General features: G+C 32.3%; 1 protein-coding gene across 19 annotated transcripts in view; it reads right to left on the bottom strand.

The window, feature by feature from the left end:
- para (sodium voltage-gated channel paralytic) overlaps nucleotides 1-20767 on the bottom strand; it is a 196311-nt gene that overhangs the window by 70275 nt on the left and 105269 nt on the right. For 11 of the 19 annotated variants that reach the window (XM_075300892.1, XM_075300894.1, XM_075300893.1 and 8 more), the window contains 7 exons: nucleotides 17390-17452; nucleotides 13413-13593; nucleotides 9911-10131; nucleotides 9734-9833; nucleotides 8057-8125; nucleotides 611-888; nucleotides 44-217 (listed from right to left, as the gene is read on the bottom strand). In XM_075300892.1, coding sequence (XP_075157007.1) covers nucleotides 44-217; nucleotides 611-888; nucleotides 8057-8125; nucleotides 9734-9833; nucleotides 9911-10131; nucleotides 13413-13593; nucleotides 17390-17452 — 1086 coding nt within the window. The remainder of the gene's footprint in view (nucleotides 1-43; nucleotides 218-610; nucleotides 889-8056; nucleotides 8126-9733; nucleotides 9834-9910; nucleotides 10132-13412; nucleotides 13594-17389; nucleotides 17453-20767) is intronic. The other 8 variants (XM_075300895.1, XM_075300896.1, XM_075300901.1 and 5 more) reach the window with 1 other exon arrangement.

The raw sequence follows: 20767 nt of genomic DNA, 5'->3' as shown, positions 1-20767 counted from the left end.
AGGGAGAGACATGTAAATTATGTTAAGACCCAGAAAATCTTACCAAACGAAAACTTCTTAACACGGACAAGCCCTGGACACCTTCCAGGCCCAATTCCAGTAAAGACAAGGCAACGATAATGAAATCGAAAATATTCCAGCCTTCTTGAAAATAGTACTTCGGACTCATGGCCATGAGTTTCATGCTGGCTTCAATGGCGAATGTGGCAGTAAAGAACTGAAAATTGAGAAATTAAACAAAAAAATACATATATGAAAAATTATCTTATGGATTACACTTAAAGAAAATAGACTTTGCTCTCGAATGAAATGTTCTTTTACTTTAAGAAAAAATCTCTACGTTTATCTAAAATTTCGTTTATGAGCAAAGATTTTTTTCCACACAATTTTAATAACACTTTCATCCGGAAATTAAGTTTTGGACAATTAAAATTTGCTATTGTCGTAAAGAAATTTTTTTCAGGAGGCGAAATTTATGAAAAACGAAAATTATTTGCACCCAAAAAAAATTTTTCTTTAAAAAACCATAGAAATTTTTATTTGTCTAAGACTAAATTTCGAAGAAAATTAAATATTTTTTTATTTTCAGTGTATATATATTGATACTTACATAGTTACCACTTTTGAGAACCTTCTCCAATTCTGTGTTCATATCATGATGATCCATGGCCATAAACATAGTATTGACCACAATACATAGTGTAATAAAGAGTTCCACAAAGGGATCGAACACAATGAATGAGACCCATTCCTGAAATTTTAACCACACCCAACAACAGTCCCATACACAAAAGATCTCTATGCCTTTCAGTATATACTCGAGGGCTATGTCCTTAAATGTGGGACCATCTTCGTCATCGTCCTCTGTGGGAAAATAGTAAACGGAGACTGAATCGTACAATTTGGCATTAGTGAATTTTGACATACTTTGACTCTGCCAGTTTTTGTTTCAACTTCGATTTCTAAATAACTCAAATCAATTTATTTAAATTTTATGTTTTTTTTTAACAATGGTTCAAGGCAACAATTATTTTTTGGTTTTTTAAAAAAAAACATTAATTTTTAGCTTTTTTCTCTCTAATGAAAGGCAAACATTTATAACGGTATGAGGTCTAGAGAGATTGAATGAATATAAGAGAAGGAGAAAATCCTCTCTTCTAATCTCTCTCGTTGTATTTTTTTTAGGTTGGGGTTAGCTTGATAGTTGCATAAAAAAACTTTAGCGCAAAACACATTTCACACAAATTTTACCATATTTCTGTTTATTAATTTTTGTTTTAAAATTGTGGTGGGGGGGTGACATTGACAATTCTAACAACAAAACTAATGCTCAACACACATTTACTATTTATGAGGCTTACGCAAAATAATTTAGCTAAGCGGCTAATAACTAGGTTACATTTTGAGAGATTACAGAAAATACATTTTAAGATTTTGAGAAATTTTGACTATTACAAGAGGATAAGTGAACGAATACTGTGTACTGTAGAGTACGGAGCTGCTTACTATAATTCCTCTGATATGATTTTCTAACTAAATACAGTGCCTACACTGTTCTAACTAAATACAGTGTCCCGCCAATAACATTGGAGGTAGTCGTCGGAATGATTGCTCTCAATTTGAGTTATTTGTATTTAACGACTAAAAGTAACTATGCATAGAATTTCGTTTTAGAGAATATAAATATATTTTGTATGGTTTTTTTCTAACTATAATATCTAAAATAAGTAGATCAATAATCTCTAAATAATTGTATGTGGCTACTAAATACAGTATATGACAATTTTGGACAAATGAAACGATCTATACATAGTTTTTTTTAAATTGCTACAAATGATCTACATTTTCTAAATTAGCTAAAATTGTGAGGAATGAAAATATATTTACTGTAAAGAAACTCGGACTTGACTGTACATAGCAGTTTTTATCCCTATTATTTAGTTGAACATAGAGTTGGGTAGATTTCGTGGATAAGAGAGATGCTGATTATGTGTGGTATCTCAATGGATTTCTTAGTCTTAGTTTTTTTTTTGTGAAAACAGTAGCGTATTAGTATCATATGTCGGTTAGCCTATATCTGCAAATCAGCTTTTAGTTTCATAAGGAAACAACTTCAAACAACCCTAAATTCAACAGATTGCAACATGTAGAATTATATTTGGGAGATTCGTGGGAACGCAATATACTCTTCAAAGAAAAATCGCCTTTTTTCTTCTTTTGAAAGCGACATTTCGATAGTAGTGAATTTGGTATATAGAGGATGAAGAAGGCTCGAAGAATGCTATGAAATTACAAAGACACCAAAATAGAATTCCTGGAAATAATACTAAGGTCAGATAATTGGCGTTACCGAAAGACATCCCGAGATCATGGAGGTAAAAGAAAAGTTCAGCACTGTGTTATCACAATGTACTCAATAGTCTGAGTGAGCCTGAAAAAATGGGCTGCCACTATACCTAACCTAACGTACCGGGTGGCAGACATGTAATGCAACATAGTAGAGCGAAAGACATCCCGAGATCATGGAGGTAAAAGAGAAGTTCAGCACTGTGTTATCACAATGTACTCAATAGTCTGAGTGAGCCTGAAAAAATGGGCTGCCACTATACCTAACCTAACCTACCGGATGGCAGACATGTAATGCAACGTAGTACAGCGTTATACATATTTTTTTAATTTGATTGTTCAGAAGCAAAAAAATGTTGCAAACAATAATAAAGTTTTAGAATCAGTTTAGATTGGTTCGCTTATGGCTCGAATTGTGGTATTCAAACGGCCAACAAAGCCATCACACGCTGCACGAAAGTGGCTCTGCTGTATTTTAGCCCATTTCCCGCGAAACGTCGATGATCGACACTTTGGTATTTTTTTATCGCCAACATAATACCTAAGGCGCAATAGTCCAACGGATTGAGATCTGGATATTTGGTGACCATTTTGGGGGGAACCTCATTTTTAAGCCATTCTTGGTTGATGTCTGCTAAGTGCGATGGTGTTGAGTCCTGTTGGATTGTCCATGATCTGTAGCCGTATTTAACTGTATTCAAGCCATTTTTCCACAATTATTCGACACTTTTTTGGGCCCCTACGGTCGATGAATACGAGTAGGGAACGACCATCGGCCCGCACCATCGGCTGCGTTTGAGTTCTGGTGGCCAATCTTTGGTATGTAAACCCGATCATTTTGTTTGTTCAAAAAGTTCTCTATTCGGAATGATTTATCAGTGGAGAAAACCAAATTCGGTAACTGGCCACTCTAAATATTTTATGCATCGATGAGCTTTTGCACTTTTTGGAACTTCAATGGCTTTAGTCAAAGCTCATTGCATCCGCTCTCGCGATATTTTTACTTACGAGCAAGTTTTGTATAAAAAAGGATTTAAAACAACTTGAAGTTATTTGGTGGATAGGTTAGGTTAGGTGGCAGCCCCATGTATCAGGCTCACTTAGGCTATTCAGTCCATTGTGATACCACATTGGTGAACTCTTATCACTGAGTACTGCCCGATTCCATGTTAAGCTCAATGACAACACAGAAAAAATTTTCACGAAAATTTTTCCAATTAAAATTTTAATTGAGTTTTAAAAAATATTCAAAATTTAATTGAATCAACAAATTTTTTAATTGAAACAAAAATCAATCACAAAAATGAATAGTATCAATTAATTTTTTAATTGGATCAATTAATTTTTAATTGACCGTCAATTAATTTTTTAATTGATAATATCATTTCTGTGATTGAAGACATTCCAATTAAAAAATTAATTGGATCAATTAATTTCGTGATTGAATCAGAAAAAATTTTTTTTGTGTGAAGGGACCTCCTTTTTATAGCCGAGTCCGAACGGCGTTCCACATTGCAGTGAAACCATTTAGAGAAGTTTTGAAACCCTCAGAAATGTCACCGGCATTACTGAGGTGGGATAATCCACCGCTGAAAAAAAAACTTTTTGGTGTTCGGCCGAAGCAGGAATCGAACCCACGACCTTGTGTATGTAAGGCGGGCATGCTAACCATTGCACCACGGTTGGTGGATACGATAAGACCCTTTACGGATTCTAATTTAGTAACAGGCAACGAGTAGGTACCTAGACAACGAATTAAATATTCAAGGCTGCTATATAAGAATCTAGCAAACAATTTTTTAAGTACTTTCCATATCCTGCTGTTTCTTTTGGAGATACACATAATGTTCACTTCACAACAGGTTTCTATATAGTATAAAAAAATTGTCGCTTATGGAGATCCGTCCATCCCACAAATTAATTTTAATTTTATTTCTTCTGCTCCGACATTACACTACCCAGCAAAAAAAGCGTCGCCAAAAAAGTAATGAAAATGTTCTTTTTGGATCCGGAAGTGGTGCAAAATTGACGCAGAAGCGATGATTTTAACATGGGCTTGTCATAGGACGGAAGTTCTCCATTTCAACAGCCGTTGCTCTCAATCTGCATCACTTCTTTAGGTGTGATCCGAACTTAATTTTTTGGATGTAAACTAAAAATTCTGTGATATTTTGTCAAATAAATAATTTTTATAATTTTTTATAATTTTTAATGGATTCTAACGCTTCTCGGAAACGTTTGACTTCAAATATTTTAAAAAATGCACAATTTTTCAGATTAGATTTAGCATTTTTTTCGACAAAATTTAAATAATTTGTACAAATGGTATCACTTCTTACTCTGTTTTTAACCTATTTGAAACAAAAAAAAAAGTTGAAATTACCCATTAAAAATATGAATATGTTAATAAAAAATTGAATTAAAAGAACTTCCTGGGTAGTTAAAATAAAGAACATTAGGAGTGCATCTTCTGGAAGTGCTTTTAAAGTTGTGCCTTTGGAAGAACTTCCAATTTTTTTTTTGCTGGGACTTAAGCATTCAAACGAGCCTTTTCATTGTTTTTTTTTTTTGTAAAACAGAGTACAACTTTGCAGCGTACTCATTCCAAAAGTCCTGAAAGGGGCAAGAATGGTGTTCACACCTAAAACTCCCATTTCTAACATCATAACTGACTTGAAAGCTGCACATCAAAGAGAGGACTAAGAAATTCCTACGTTGAAGTGCAATAAGTTGAAATAGTCACTGAACCCAAAATTTATAATTAGGTCAGTCCTAGCATAATAGTCGATAGTTTTATGGACCTCGATAGACTCAAAGTTAAAAAAAAGGATTTTGCAATGGTAAAATCTTGGCAAGAGAGGGGTATGCCAACTATACTTTTGAAACGTTACTGGACTATAGAGCTTTAGAGGTACAGAAGAGAACAAACGTTTCATACTTTCAGTAAAACTTATAACAATTAAGGCCACTAGGGCCTATAACCGACATGAAGTGTCTTCAGTACATATATTTGAAGACATAACAGAAATTGGAAAATATAGGCTAAAGATATAAAATAGTTAGATTGGATTTTAAGTGAGTTTTTTTCCTTTTACATACGGCACCTCGTGAATCATTTTATAAATATAGACATCGCTTTGCAACATCAAAATTGGTCTGAACACTATGGTATTATTCATATACTGAGATCATTGATTTAAATTGAATTACTGATTACCGATATTCTAAATTGTTGTACCATATTCCAGAGAAATCGTTCACTTATACGAAAGCCTAATAAAATATTGTAAATTAGTAGTCCTGAAGTTACAGAAAACTAACCTAGTGGTAAAATATTTTATCAGAGTTGATCAAAACAATTAACCCGAAAGGATTTTTAAAATATTTAAATAATTTTAATTTCCTTTAATCTTTTAGTTATAATAGATTTTTATAATAATTATTTGCCTGTATTATAATGTATAATTCTGCAATTATTTTATTTAATAAGATTTTATTTGTTTTTATATATGTAAATTTATTTTCTTCTCGTTTAGGAATTTGTTGTCTTAATAAAAGTGGAAGCATGCGTTCAAGGCAATTTGTCTAAAAGGTTTTTTTCAATCAATTTGATTATAAAAAAAATTAGAAATCTACTGAAAATACATGCAACTAAGTTGTTTGCTACTTTTGGTTTTAGAACTAACATTAATAAAAAGTAATTAAAACGTAAGTTTAAGAATATTCAATAAGAATAACAAATATAATTAATAATTGGCTAAAGTTTGAAATTTTAGAAAAAAATTAAACAAAACTCAAAAATCAGAGGGGCAGCAGGTATGACAATTTCGTTTTCACAAAATAAAATATGAAGCTGTTTTTTGATTTTAATAGATTTTTTTTGTAGTAAAAAAGGCTTGAACGAGCTGAACGAAATTTTTTATTTGTTTGAAAGTGGTGATTGAAAATTCTGAAACTTCAGAATAGCATCAACATTCTGATTTGTTTTTTTTTTATTTGTGATTTAATTTATGTGGTGGTTTAGTAAAACGAACAGTTATTTGTGATGAGTGATTGTGGTGGCTGTTTTGTCATTTGTTAGATTGATTTTGTTTGATATGAACTGAAAACTGCTGAAAGCTTTGGGTGCAGTTGTTCTTAAAGCTGTTTAAGTTTGCTGAATTGAGCTGGTTGTTGTCTTGGGTTAAATGTGGTTAGGTTAATGGTGTTGATTTGGCTGTTTTTAACTACGTCTATTTAACTTAAGAAAAAAAAATTACTGAGTAAAACTAAACTGAATCTGGTTATTAAAACGAAAGGGGTGGATAGGGGCGATTTCAATCTGAGAAAAATTCAGAATTTAAATTTGATGAAGTGATGGTGGGAAAAACAATACTGAAATGATTTTACAATGAGAAGTTTCGCTTGATTTGAAATTTTTAGTGTTTGTAGTATGTGAAAGTATGTGTTTTGTTTATGAAAAAAGTTTATCGATCTTTTTTAATGTTTTAGTAGTTTTTGTTGTTTTTTTTCTTTAAGATAAAACATATCTTCTTTTTTGCTTTTGTTCTCCAAATGTTCTTTTTTTTTTTTGGTTTATAGCATCACCGTTTAAGGCAAAAAATGGACGAGTCAAAGAAGTCATTTTGTAAAAAAGGGGAATTTTATAATTAGGAAAGAAAAAAAGTATATGTAGGTTAAAGTTATTAAAGGCTTTTTAAAGGAAACATAAACATAAAAATAGAATAGAATAAAATAGTGGAAAATAAAATTAGACATTAGTTGATCTTTTCAAATTTTGAGGTGGTTAAAGTAAGAATGAGATTTTTAAATTAGCTAAGGGAAATATTTCAATTCAAGGCCATTCACCAAACGGCAAACAAAAACTACAGGGGAAACCAGTAATTTTTGTAAAAATGTTTTTTTGTTGTTGTCAATGCAAAGAGAAGATTTGGATTTAATTTTTCCGATTTGATTTTTAATTTGGACAAGTGCTTTATTTTATAGAAAGAAATAAGTATATTTAAACATAAAATCCAAGGACATATTAACTCATTCTTAAGGCATAACATTTAACCAAAACAAAAATATTTAAAAATGTAAATATGCTAACATTTTTTTTTTGGATTTTGTTTAGGACCAGGAGAGATTTTGTTAAACAAGCAGAGGGAGAGTTTCATGATGATCATAAATAAAAAAAAAACTAAAAGAATATAATAATAAAATAAAATAAATAATAAATATAATTTAATTTATATACACATTCCAATGCATTATCATGTCATATCAACGTATTCAGATTGAATAACATAAAAAATTTAGCATAATTTTATTTTTAATAAATAAAAATTAGAAAATATTTTATTAGAAAATAAACGCAAAATATTATTTACAACACAGACCAATTGCTAATTTGAATAATAGGATTTGTTTTTTTTTTTTTTATCGAAATTCTTAGGGAAAATCTCGATACATTTTGCTCAATTGAATATTTGACATTTATTTTAATTGTATTTACAACATAAAAAAGAATAACAATTAAGAAAATTAGTAGAAATTAAAGTAAAACAAGGCATTTATCCATTAAAAGGATAATAGGGATATTAATTGGGTATAAGTATCAGTTTTTTTTTTGTTAAAGACATACAATCAAACAATAAAGCGGGATTTTTTTTGTTTTTCTCAAAACAAAAAGGAATTCTACGATTGTGATAAAATAAACTATGCTTACCACCTCGATCACTAGCACGACTATGCCGACCAGCGGCTTGTTCAATGATATCATTTAAGACCATAACATCTAGAAAAGGGGAAAATATATTTATTAATATTAACTTTGTTTGGGTTAATTTATTGAAAATCAGTAAATAGAAAAAAAAAATAAATTGCATCAAAACAAATTAAATATAAACTAACACTATATACCTACATTAAATCAACCCTAATTAAATGAAACCCAATTAAGAAAAAAATTAAAAAGCTGACTTGATTTAAACTAAACTAAATAAATTTATTATAATAAATTTAATTCCCCCATTAAATTTATTTAATTAAAATAAATTATGATCAAAAATAAAATTGGCTTTATTTATATTAAGCTAAATTAATTTTACATCATAAAAACTTATATTTATTTGTTACTTATTACAAATTATAAGAAACTTATAAAGGGTGGTTAAATTGTAAGGGCCTATGTTGAATGTGAACCACACCTAAACGCCAAGTTTTTTTTCCGAATTTTATTTGACATTTCTCTATTTCAGACTTACTCAATTTGAACCATGGAGAGATACACAATCCAACAACGTGTTAAATGGTTCCAAGAAATGGCAACGGTGGATGATCAATTTTCGAAGAAAATCATCTTCAGTGATGAGGGACATTTTCACCTCAGTGGATTCGTCAATAAACAGAATTGCCGCATTTGGGCGAATGAGAATCCAAGAGTGATTGTCGAAAAACCAATGCACCCACAAAGAGTGACTGTTTGGTGCGGTTTATGGGCTGGCGGCATCATCGGGCCGTATTTTTTCCACAATGAGGCCGGTCAGGCAGTTACTGTGAATGGTGTTTGCTATCGTGAGATGATAACGAACTTTTTATGGCCCGAATTGGAAGATATGGATGTGGACGATATGTGGTTTCAGCAGGACGGTGCCATTTGCCACACAGCTAACGAAACAATGCCTCTTTTGCGAAACAAATTCAATGGCCGTGTTATCTCACGTAATGGCGATGTCAATTGGCCGCCAAGATCATGTGATTTGACACCGTTGGACTTTTTTCTTTAGGGTTATTTGAAAGAAAAGGTGTACGTCGATAAGCCAGCAACAATTCAAGAGCTAAAGGATGAGATAATTCGGCACATTAACGGCATAGAACCTCCATTATGCCTCAGCGTCATCAAAAATTTGGACCATCGCATGAAGGAGTGCCACCGAGGTCGCGGCGCCCATTTGGCCGATATTTTGTTCCATACATAATTGAATAATACCAATATATCATAATAAAATAAAATTACAATAATTTCCTAAATAGTTTGTGTTTTATTCAAAATCAACATCGGCTCTTGAAATTTTAACCACCCTTTATATACGGGCACTAGCAACTAGAGGCTATCGGTCTAATAAAAACTTATAAATTGAATAATATTCAAGTTATTAGAAGGAAATAATTTAAATTACAATTCATTAAAGTAAATTAAATTGAACTTAATTATATATCCTTAAATTAATTCTTGGTTTTTTTTTGGTATGGAATCAATACTAATATCATTTATGTAAAAACAAAATCTTCTGAACTGGGTAACCTTTTTTTCATCTGAGAAATATGAACGAATAGCACTTTGGTCTTAGCTATGAATAAAAACTTAAAATTGTTTTTTTTTTGTATACATTTATATAAATACCTTTCATGTCTACCACTGTTTGAGTTTGGACGGGCTCGATAAAAGGATTGTCGTGGTGTTTTATTTTGCCAGCTTCATCTGTATAGTCCTGGCCCATTTCCTTCAGAGATATCAAAAAAAAAAAAAAAACAAATAAATTTTCATGAATTTTCCCAAAGGCCCAATACAATATCTTACATAATCCCGTTGTTCCTTATGATTGGTATCCGGATAGCCACTCATGCTACCCCCACCATTTGTGGCTGCACCTATTGATTGATTGCGTGTATTGCGACTGCGCAATTTACTTTCTTTGGTCATTGTGCTGGCACCCATCGCTGCCATGCCACCCAACAGATCTCCATGTGATGTATACGAGATTCTTGATTGATGCGAGGTATATGAAGAATGTCTAGAACCTGAAGGCATAAAAACAAAATAAATTTTAATTAAAAAATATTATAAAATGTGAAATAAACATTTGTAATAAAATTGACGAACACCGAAAAGAAGTATTTTTGACTTTTTAAAACCCGCTTCAATAACGGAAATGGTAGAAATATTCTCCGGAGTTAATAAAAAATTAATTGACACAATTAAATTATGTGATAGAAACGTCATCAAAGGTAATCCTTACATATAACAAAGTCATCAATGGTGACAATTTCGTTTAGAAAAGTAATCTTTTCGTATAGAAAAGTCGTCAACGGTGATCTCTACGTATCTTTTTTTTATAGAAAATTGATGAACAGTGATCTTTTCATATTGATAAAACATCAACGGTTTTATGATCGTATAGAAAAGCCATCAACGGTTATATTATCGTATAGAAAAGTTATCAACGGCGATCTCTTCGTGTAGAAAAGGCATCAACAGTGATTTCTTAGTGTATAAATGTCATCAACGGCCATGGTTTCGTTTCGTTTCGTTTCGTTGGTTTCGTTAGAAAATTCATCAAAGATTACCATTCCATATAAAAAAGATATCAACGGTGATATTTTCGTATAGAAAAGTCATCAACAGTGATCTTCTCATATAGAAAAGTTATCAGTGGTCATACTTTCGTAAAGAAAAGTCATCAAAAGTGATCATTTTATATAGAGAAGTCATCAACGATGATAATTTCATATAGAAAAGTCATCAACGGTTAGTCTTTCGTACAGAAAAGTCATCAACGGTGATCTTTTCGTATATAAAAGTCATCAACGGTGATCTTTTCGTATAGAAAAGGCATCAACGGAGATCGTTTCGAATAGAAAATTCATCAACGTTGACCCCTTCGTATAAAAAAATATCACCAATGGTCTTTTCGAATAGAAGATTCATCAACGGTGATCTTTTCCAATAGCAACGACATCAACGTTTATATTTTCGCAAAGAAAAGTCACCAACAGTGATACTTTCGTACAAAAAAGTCATCAAAGGTGATCGTTTCGTTTAGAAAATTCATCAACGGTGATCGATTCGTTCAGAAAATTCATCAACGGTGATATTTTCGTATAAAAAGACATCAACAGTGATCTTCTCATAAAGAAAATTTATCCATGGTCATACTTAAAGAAAAGTCATAATCGGTGATCTGTTCGCATAAAAAAAGTCATCAATGGATATACAATCGTATAGAAAGTCATCAACAATGATATTTTCGTAAAGAAAAGTCATCAACAGTCATCAAAAGTGATCATCTTGTATAGAAAAGTAATCAACGATGATCATTTCACATAGAAAAGTCATCAACGGTTACACTTACGTATAAAAAGGTCATCAACGGTGATATTTTCCTATAGAAAAGACATCAATAGCTATTATTTCGTATTGGAAAGTCACCAACAGATATATTATCGTCTAGAAAGTCATCAACTGTGCTTTTTTCTTATAGAAAAGCCATAAACATTAATCCTTTCGTACAGGAAAGTCATCAACGGTGATCTTTTCGTACAGAAAAGTCATCAACGGAGTTCTTTTCGTATAGAAAAGTCATTAACGATGATCTTTTCGCATAGAAAAAGCATCAACGGAGATAGTTTCGAATAGAAAATTCATCAACGTTGACCCCTTCGTATACAAAAATATCAAAAATGGTCTTTTCGAATAGAAGATTCATCAACGGTGATCTTTTCCAATAGCAACGACATCAACGGTTATATTTTCGCAAAGAAAAGTCACCAACAGTGATCCTTTCGTACAAAAAAGTCATCAAAGGTTATCGTTTCGTTTAGAAAATTCATCAACGGTGATCGTTTCGTTCAGAAAATTCATCAACGGTGATATTTTCGTATAAAAAGTCATCAACAGTGATCTTCTCATATAGAAAATTTATCCATGGTCATACTTTCGTAAAGAAAAGTCATAATCGATGATTCTTCCAATTTGTTGTTCGCATAAAAAAGTCATCAATGGAGATACAATCGAATAGAAAAGTCATCAACAATGATATTTTCCTATAGAAAAGTCTTCAAAAGTGATCATTTTGTATAGAAAAGTAATCAACGATGATAATTTCATATAGAAAAGTCATCAACGGTGATATTTTCGTATAGAAAAGACATCAAAAGTTATTATTTCATATTGGAAAGTCACCAACAGTTATATTATCGTTTAAAAATTCATCAACTGTACTTTTTTCTTATAGAAAAGCCATAAACATTAATCCTTTTGTACAGAAAAGTCATCAACGGAGTTCTTTTCGTATGGAAAAATCATCAACGGTGATCTTTTCGTATAGAAAAGGCATCAACGGAGATCGTTTCGAATAGAAAATTCATCAACGTTGACCTATTCGTATAAAAAAATATCAACAATGGTCTTTTCGTATAGAAAATTCATCAACGTTGACCTATTCGTATAAAAAAATATCAACAATGGTCTTTTCGTATAGAAGATTCATCAACGTTGACCCCATCAACGGTGTTTTTTGTATAGAAAAGGTATCAACAATGATCTTTACGTATAAAAAAATAATCAACGGTGATCTTTTCGTATAAAAAAGTCATAAAAAGTGATCGTTTCGTTTAGAAAATTCATCAAAGTTGATCGATTCGTTTAGAAATTTCATCAACAGTTATCATTTCGTATTGAAAAGTCATCAACTGTAGTCTCTTCTTATAGAAAAGTCATCAACAGTGATCTTTTTGTATCAATGGTGATCGTTTCGTATAGACAAGTCATCAACGGTGATCGTTTCGTATAAAACGTCACAAACTGTGGTCATTTCGTTTAGAAAATGCATCAAAGATGATCGTTCTGAATAAAAAAGTAATCAACGGTGATATTTTCATATTGAAAAGCCATCAAAGATGATCTATTCGTATAGAAAAGACATTAAGATGATCTTTTCGTAAATAAAAGTCATCAACGGTGATTTTTTCGTATAGGTGGTATTCAAGTTTTGGATAAAATCAGAAAATTATGAAAGTATTCTTCATATACGTAACTGTAAAACAATGTTTGACACTATGCTGCCAAGATTATAGGGAAATAAGACAAAGTTTCGCTTTTAAAAAGAGAACGAATATCAGGACTGGATATAGCATTTATAGCGAAAGGAATTCTTCCAATTTGTTGTACAACTCTGCCATTTCAGTTAAAGGGTTATAAGCAGTGGTGAATTCTGATTGTTGAATGAAATTATTGTCTTCTTATTCTTTTCTTATAGTTATTAATTTTTTAATAAGAAAATTTGTTTTGAATTATTACTCACCTAAATTACAATAGTATGCTGGCACTATAATGGCACCATTCTCTTCGGACATGGGTGTTACGGCATTCGAATCATCGGCATAGGGCAAATGCTGCTGGGCATCCTGATATGTTTGCAGTACCAATGGCTTACGATCGCTACCTGGTATACCAAAACGTCCACGCCCATTTCGTATTGTGTACTGAGGTGGTTTTTTATTTGAACTTTTCGTTAGTAGAGGCTTTACATTGTTTTTAACACACATTTAGGGTTGTTGGAACAAGTGGAGGGTGAATAGTGGCAAAAATATTATGATGATTTACATTTTCATTTGAATTCGTTAGAAAACAAATTATTGTGATTTTTTATTGATTATTGCATTATTCGATTTTGTCATAAGTTTTTTTGTTATAAAATTCTCTTATATACAAAAAAATTAAAAGAATTTTTTTTGGAGTCGAAATATTAGTAATAGTACAAAAACCATTTTTTTATAGGAATTTGAGTGAGAGTAGGATTGAGGGGAGATTTAAGTGATTTTGAAAGTGATAGACGACAATAATAAAATTATAAAATAAAAATCATAAGGAATAATGAACGATCAACCAAAAATTAAGTAGGTGAAAAAAGCACATTATGATTGGCGAAACGATTATTAGACACTGAATATGCTACATCAAAGAGAGTGTGTCGAGGGAGCCAAGGAGAAAGAGCGAATATACAGTTCCAGTTACGAGTCAAATGGTATGTTGTCTTGAAGTATGTATGTTTAGAGAGTATGAGTTTTTTTGTGGCAGGGTAGAAACAATATGACATGGCACATAAAACAATTAAATTAAAATATGTTAAACAAACAAACAAATAAAATAGGAATTTTTAAGAGACAGATAACTAGAGCGAGAGATTATATGAGACGGAATGAGACAATCATTGGAAGAGAATAAAAAGGGTCACATATGTAGAGAGAGCGAAAATTAATTACAAAGGAATGATAGAGGGATCAACACTCATATGTTTTTAGGAGGATTAATAATTTATAATTCCTCTCTAGGATCTTAAAAAGTGCAAGGATTTATTTCGTTATATGAAAGAAAACATGTAGATACCAAGTGAGAGTTGTTTTACATTCATCATAGTTAAGAATGGGCGAAGAATAATTCAGTATATTTTTGTTTACAGATTCTCTATATATTACTTATATATCAGTAAAATATATAATATATTAAAATACACATACATATACAATATGAGGATATAAATAAAAATATTTTCATATATGTCAATCATCTCTAATACATTTATATTTTACGATGAGAGGTATATAATGTGGAGAGTTGATTTCAAGTAAAGGATAAAAAGGAGTTGGATTTGTCTTTGAAAGATACATAGGGGTATATGTATTGAATTCTAATAAATCAATAATAAAGTTTATCATCATCATCATATATTTTTTTTTCAATGCTGATTAATGTAATGAATGATATTGTATTGATGTTCGCTATACTTGTAATAATGCAATCAAAGTTAAATATAAATATGGATAATAGTTTCTGGTAATTGATATAACTGATAACTGTGTAATGAAATATTTTTATTACAAACTCTAGTAGTATTCAAACAAATCTAATGTCTATATTAGGATAAAAATAATTGCACTAGATTCAACATTGAATATATAAGAAGAAATTTCTCTGAATAAAATTGGTAGTTGTATGACTAATCGTTTAAAAGCAAAAAATTCGGAAATAGCATCAAATCAGATAAGATTTTTTAGAATTGGCTGCCTTTGTCACAAATTTTGGCATTTAAACGGACGACGAAGCTATGACACATTGCTCGAAAGTGGCTCTGTGATATTTTGGTTAATTCCCGCTGTCTTGAGATGATCGTTAGTTTGGTTTTTTTTTTTCAGTGACAACCCTACTCCCCAAAATGCCCCAGGCGCAAAACTCCTACAGATTGATATCTGGAGATTTTGGTGGCCACTGTGCGGTAGAAATGAAGCGAGGGACCTCTTTTTAAACCATTTTGGGTTAACGCGTGCTGAGTCTTATTGGAATACGCAGGGCTTTGATACTGTTTTTATTTATGTCATTTTCCCGATAATATATGACATTTATTTTGACCCCACGGCCAATAAATACGAGCGGCGGTCCAACTAAGTTGTAAATTTTCAGCTGTCCTGTTTGAAAAAGTAAACCCAATCATTTTATTTGTTCACAAGTTGCTCAATTTAGTATTGCTTCTCATCGGAGAAAACCAAATTCGCTAACTGGACACGTGCCCATGTGCATCCTAAGAAACTCCGTGGCTCTATCCAGTCTATCATTTTAGTGCACCAGTGAATTCCTGCACTTTTTGGAACTTCGATGGTTTTATTTCAAGCTCATTTTGCAAATATGTGTTTCATCCGTTATAGCGAGCAAATTTTCTACCACTGCGGTGTGGATTACGACCAAATCTGGTTTTACTTTTCGGATCATTCCCAGCAAAAAAACTTGCTGAAATTTCAGCAGCTTTGTAAAGGAAGAAAAGTCAAGCAGCACTTACTCGTGCAAGGAATTCATCGATGAATGTATAAAGAAATGTCCTACTTAAATGCGCTTCTTCTATGTATGAATTTCAACGCTTTCAGAAGCTCAAAATATGAATGTGGAGAGCATGAAATCATAACTTGCCTCATAGTTCGTAAGAAATCGTGACAAAATACACAAATAACTCTTCTTTACCGGAGTGCAACCTTGTGAGAGACGAAGCACCCGCTTACCCTAGTGCAACTCAGCTGCGCTAATTTCAGCACCGACATTATTTACATATTTTATAAGACGTTATTAGTCTTATATGTGGAGAATGAACCGCTGTATTCTGCACTGCAAATGTTGTGAGGAAAAGTAGTGCCTATAGTATGCACACTATAATTTTACTGCTTCCAAATTTAAAATTATTTTTTGCTGGGATTACTGCTGTCATTATCGGTTTTTCGTCCACTTTTTGGATGCGATGCAATACGATCAGTATGACGGTAACGAGCTATGGTGTGAGAATCAAAGATATATTCATATTTAAATGCTAAAAGGCAATGCAATGAATCGAGCGGTTTAGAAATGATAGAAACCTTAAGTTGTTTGCAATATATATCAGCTGAACTGTACACATAATCCAGCGAACGATTCTCACATGCTTTTCCCTATGACTTGTTCAGTGTTACACCATTCTTCTGATTTGCTTTTCCATTCTGCTAAGAAATCATATTGATTGGCACATGGACAAAAAAAAATCAACATAAAAACCTTCTTGAGTCTCATGCAGACTTTTACATACTATTGTTTAGGATGTATAGAGAGAACTTCATTTCATGTTAAGCAGGTGACATATATTACTCCGGGCCTATCGATAATCCAAATGGTAAGATCAGTTTATATGAGATATAAGTAGACGTTACAGACCTATTTCAACCATAAATTTGGTTTTCATAAATTTGATTGTAAAATAGATTGAATGAGTTCCAGAAGTCAAAGGTGGAGATTGATGATAAGTGAGGTCTACCTAAATATCATTTATTATGTCCCATTTTTAATTTTCTAAAATCGTAAACCAATATATTAATTTCAATTTGAGAGTACTACGCATTAGTTAATGCCTATAAAAAAACTATAATTCTTCTTAATATTCAATGTCTCATTCAATATTTTCTTCTATTATTATTATTATTATATTCTATGTTTACTAGGATATTTATCAATGTTGTGAATATGTTGATATGCAAGTGATGCGAGGTGTGGTGAATTTGTGAATATGTGGGTGTATGTTTTGTGTTAGACGACTGATACCCTAAGTGTGTTATAAGTTTCAAAGATTACAGGGTGATACAAGAGCAGCAGTGTTTTACATGTGGTAGTGCAAATGATGTCACACCATTGTATCCACAACATAATTATCTTATGCTTTTTTGTTTTGTTTTGTTCTTGCTCTGTTGCTGATCATCATTTTTTGCTTACCTTGTGTGAACTACGTGATCCCCTGCGTAGGTTAAACGGTGAACCAGGTAAGGATAAGGAAGTCTAAGAATTTTTTTGTTGTTGTTATGTACCATTATATAAAACAAAAAAGATAATATAGAAGAAGAAAAAAGAAAAATCATAAAGTCAAATCAAGGTTTCTCTTACAACGATTTTGTTTTTTTTTATGGTCTTTTAGTTTTGCTTTATTTTTTTTTTTGTCAAACTATTTCTAAAAAGGAAAAGTAATGTGTAAGGTAAGTGATGGCGGTGGTGGTATTGGTTTCATGGTGGGTTTCTCGTTTCATGAGTGGTTCGGTGTACCAGAAAGGCAGGGGAGAATTTGGAAATTTTAACAACAAATTGGAATTTGTGATTATAGTGATAACTTTGTTTTATTGTTTTAAACAAACAACATTATTGACTCAAATATTAAAGAGAGCTTTTTGGATGGTGTTCAAAATGGAAATAATGGTAGAGAGAGATAGAGATACAGAAAGACAGAGTGTAAGAGATACAGAGTGGTGGGTAACGTTAAGGAGATGTCAATGGTTCAAAAGAATACAGTAACAAACGAACTTATGATTCTAGGGATTTGTTTTCATTGTATTTTTTTTTTATTTTTATAGGTGGGATCTCAAAACTTTACTTTCTCAAACTAAAAAATTAATTATCAACTTGAACATTAAGGCTTTACTTTTTTGTTGTTTTCTTAAGGGTTTCTCAAAGTTACTACAAATCTCAAAAAATAAACTCTTTACAAAAGAACTTGGTTTTACTTCTACTATGGGATAATTCAAAAATTACTACTGCAATACTAATTGATTTTAAAAATAAAAATAAAAGTTTTTTTTAATTTTTTTTTTAGTTTAGAAAATCCTTGCAGGGAGTTTTGGATTAAGTTTTTTTTTTCTTTAATAATATTACCAAAAATTCTATAGTTTACTGTAATTGAAAATTTTTACAACTAACAATTAAAACAAATAAATACATGGGTGCCCAACAGTTTGTGAGAAATACATCTGTTGACACGTTGATTTCTATGAAAATTACCATTACTTTTTTCACTTATGCTTTACTAAAAACAAATTAAAAGAATGTATGTTTTTTGATTAGCTAAAGGTGTTCGCTAAAGTATGGGGATCACTTTTGTGAATGTTTGATAAACAGTTTTAGGAGTAAAGGTGTGGATAGTAGAAATCTTTGGGGGAAAAATTGTTTTTGATTATCCTAGTAAACATCATCTTAGGTTATTAGAATTGCATATAATATTTTTTATTTAACAAATAAAATATTTTTTTATTATTTTTAACTAAGAAAATTAGTCTTGTTTTTGTTTTTGCTTAGTTGTTTGTATTTTTAAAAGAAAATTATAACTCCTTGAAAGGGATCAAAATAGTGGCTTATGGGGATTATATTGTCATAACGGCATCAGGCAAATTTCTGGACACGATCTTGGATATAATGAGTGAGGCCCTGCAAATTTTATCCGACTGGGCAATGCGATGCGGATTGGGCGTTAACCCAAGGAAAATGGAGCTAGTGCTCTTCACAAGGGGGAGAAAAATGGCCGGGTATAAGGACACACAATTTCAAGGGACGAGATTGAGTCTTTCGAAATCGGCTAAGTACTTAGGAGTTGTCCTGGACTCCAGACTGGCTGGAGAACACGGCAGTTAGACTGAAGAAGACCTACGCATCAAAGGCTGGTTGGGGGAAGTTTGGGAATGAAGCCCTCCCTATTTCACGACAGCTGTGAGACCTGTGGCCGTCTGATGGACGATTACGAACCATCAGAATCATTTACAGAAGTTCAATAGGATAAGCAGGACGGCCCTAATTTACATGACTGACGCAATGAGGACAACGGCCACAGCAGCACTAGAGATACTGATGAGAGTCACCCCGCTGGATCTGCATATCAGAAGAACAGCGGAGATTATACTCATGAGGCTGAAGTGCCTGGACTCGCTTGAAAATGCGGTAAGCAGACACACGGAACTCGTTGCTTCAGTTGGGCGAGATATTAGGACGGACTTTATGGCGACTCAGCATGTATATGAGGGACAGCTGAGATCGATTATACCAAGTATAGAAGAGTGGAGAGAGGGACGCACACATTTCGGAGACCTGAATATATATACGGTTGGCTCGAAGATGGATGAGTGGTATCTACTGCGAAGAGTTGGGATCAGGGATTCATACAAAATGGATGTAGCATCTTTCAGGCGGATGTATTTGCCATTGTGCTGGGTACCTGAGCATTATGGAATAAGGGGAAATGAGGAGGCGGATGTGTTGGCTACTTACAGGATCAATGTAAAATACGATGATTTATGGAAGGAACGTTGGGCTTCCTCTGCGACATGCGAGCAAACCTAAGTGATATGGGAAGACAAGAGCCGCAAGAACTCTGATTTTCTGATGGCAGCCCGCAGAGATGATCTGAGAGTATTGATTGGCATCATAACAGGACACAACAGCCTTGGAAAACACATGGTAAGGATTGGCTTAATGACTGACGATATTTGTAGATGGTGTCTGGACCCAGAGGCAACAGAAGACTCCTACCATTTTCTGTGCCAGCGTCCAGCATTACCCTTTGGAAGAAACAAGATACTGGGCTCCTGTTTCTTTCAGGATATAACGGACGTACGGAACTGCAATATGAAGGCTATACTTGCCTTCATAAAGGCCTCGGGATGGAAGACTTAGGAAAACTTTCTTTGGAACTCGCCTGCAAACTCAAACGATTGATGAGGACGAAGAAGAATAACTATGAGGAAACACAATGGTTCCAAATGGCCTAAGAGGGAGCCAGCCCTTTTTTGCTACGGGCTGGTCTCATCCTCCATAACCTAACCTAACCATAACTCCTTGAACATTTTGTGGCATGTACCACAAAACACTGTTTGCTTCTGTAAACTCTAAAGGAATTTATTAACTTAAATAATAGATTTTGAAATTTTTTTGGAATCTGAAATAGATGAATACAACTTGAGTGTTTATCCGTATGGGATATAAATTAAAATTCAATGGAACAATTGTTTCTAATGGCACAATGCAATGTCTCGAAGTCTATATAGTTAATTAAGATTTTCTATTTAATAACTTTAATCAGATGATGTATGTTCTGCAATACAAATGTTATTAATAATGTAAATGAAAATTAATTATTTGTTTTTATTTAATTTCCCAAAGAAATCTATGTCACAACTTCCTAAAACTGTTTCAAGAGTGTTTTCGTTTTTGGACGAACTAAATTTTAATTTGTTACTGTTGTTTTTTTAGGATATTTTTGAATTCTTTGAAATATTTGTGATAAGTGTAAATTGGTTTGTATAAAAAAATGTTGGTGGTTGGTTAATTTTAATTAAA

This window comes from Haematobia irritans, chromosome 3 (assembly GCF_050003625.1).
Source record: "Haematobia irritans isolate KBUSLIRL chromosome 3, ASM5000362v1, whole genome shotgun sequence".
In the NCBI taxonomy this organism is placed as follows: domain Eukaryota; kingdom Metazoa; phylum Arthropoda; class Insecta; order Diptera; family Muscidae; genus Haematobia; species Haematobia irritans.
The sequence above is the reverse complement of the archived record's forward strand: the minus strand, read 5'-3'. Positions and strand labels throughout refer to the sequence as shown.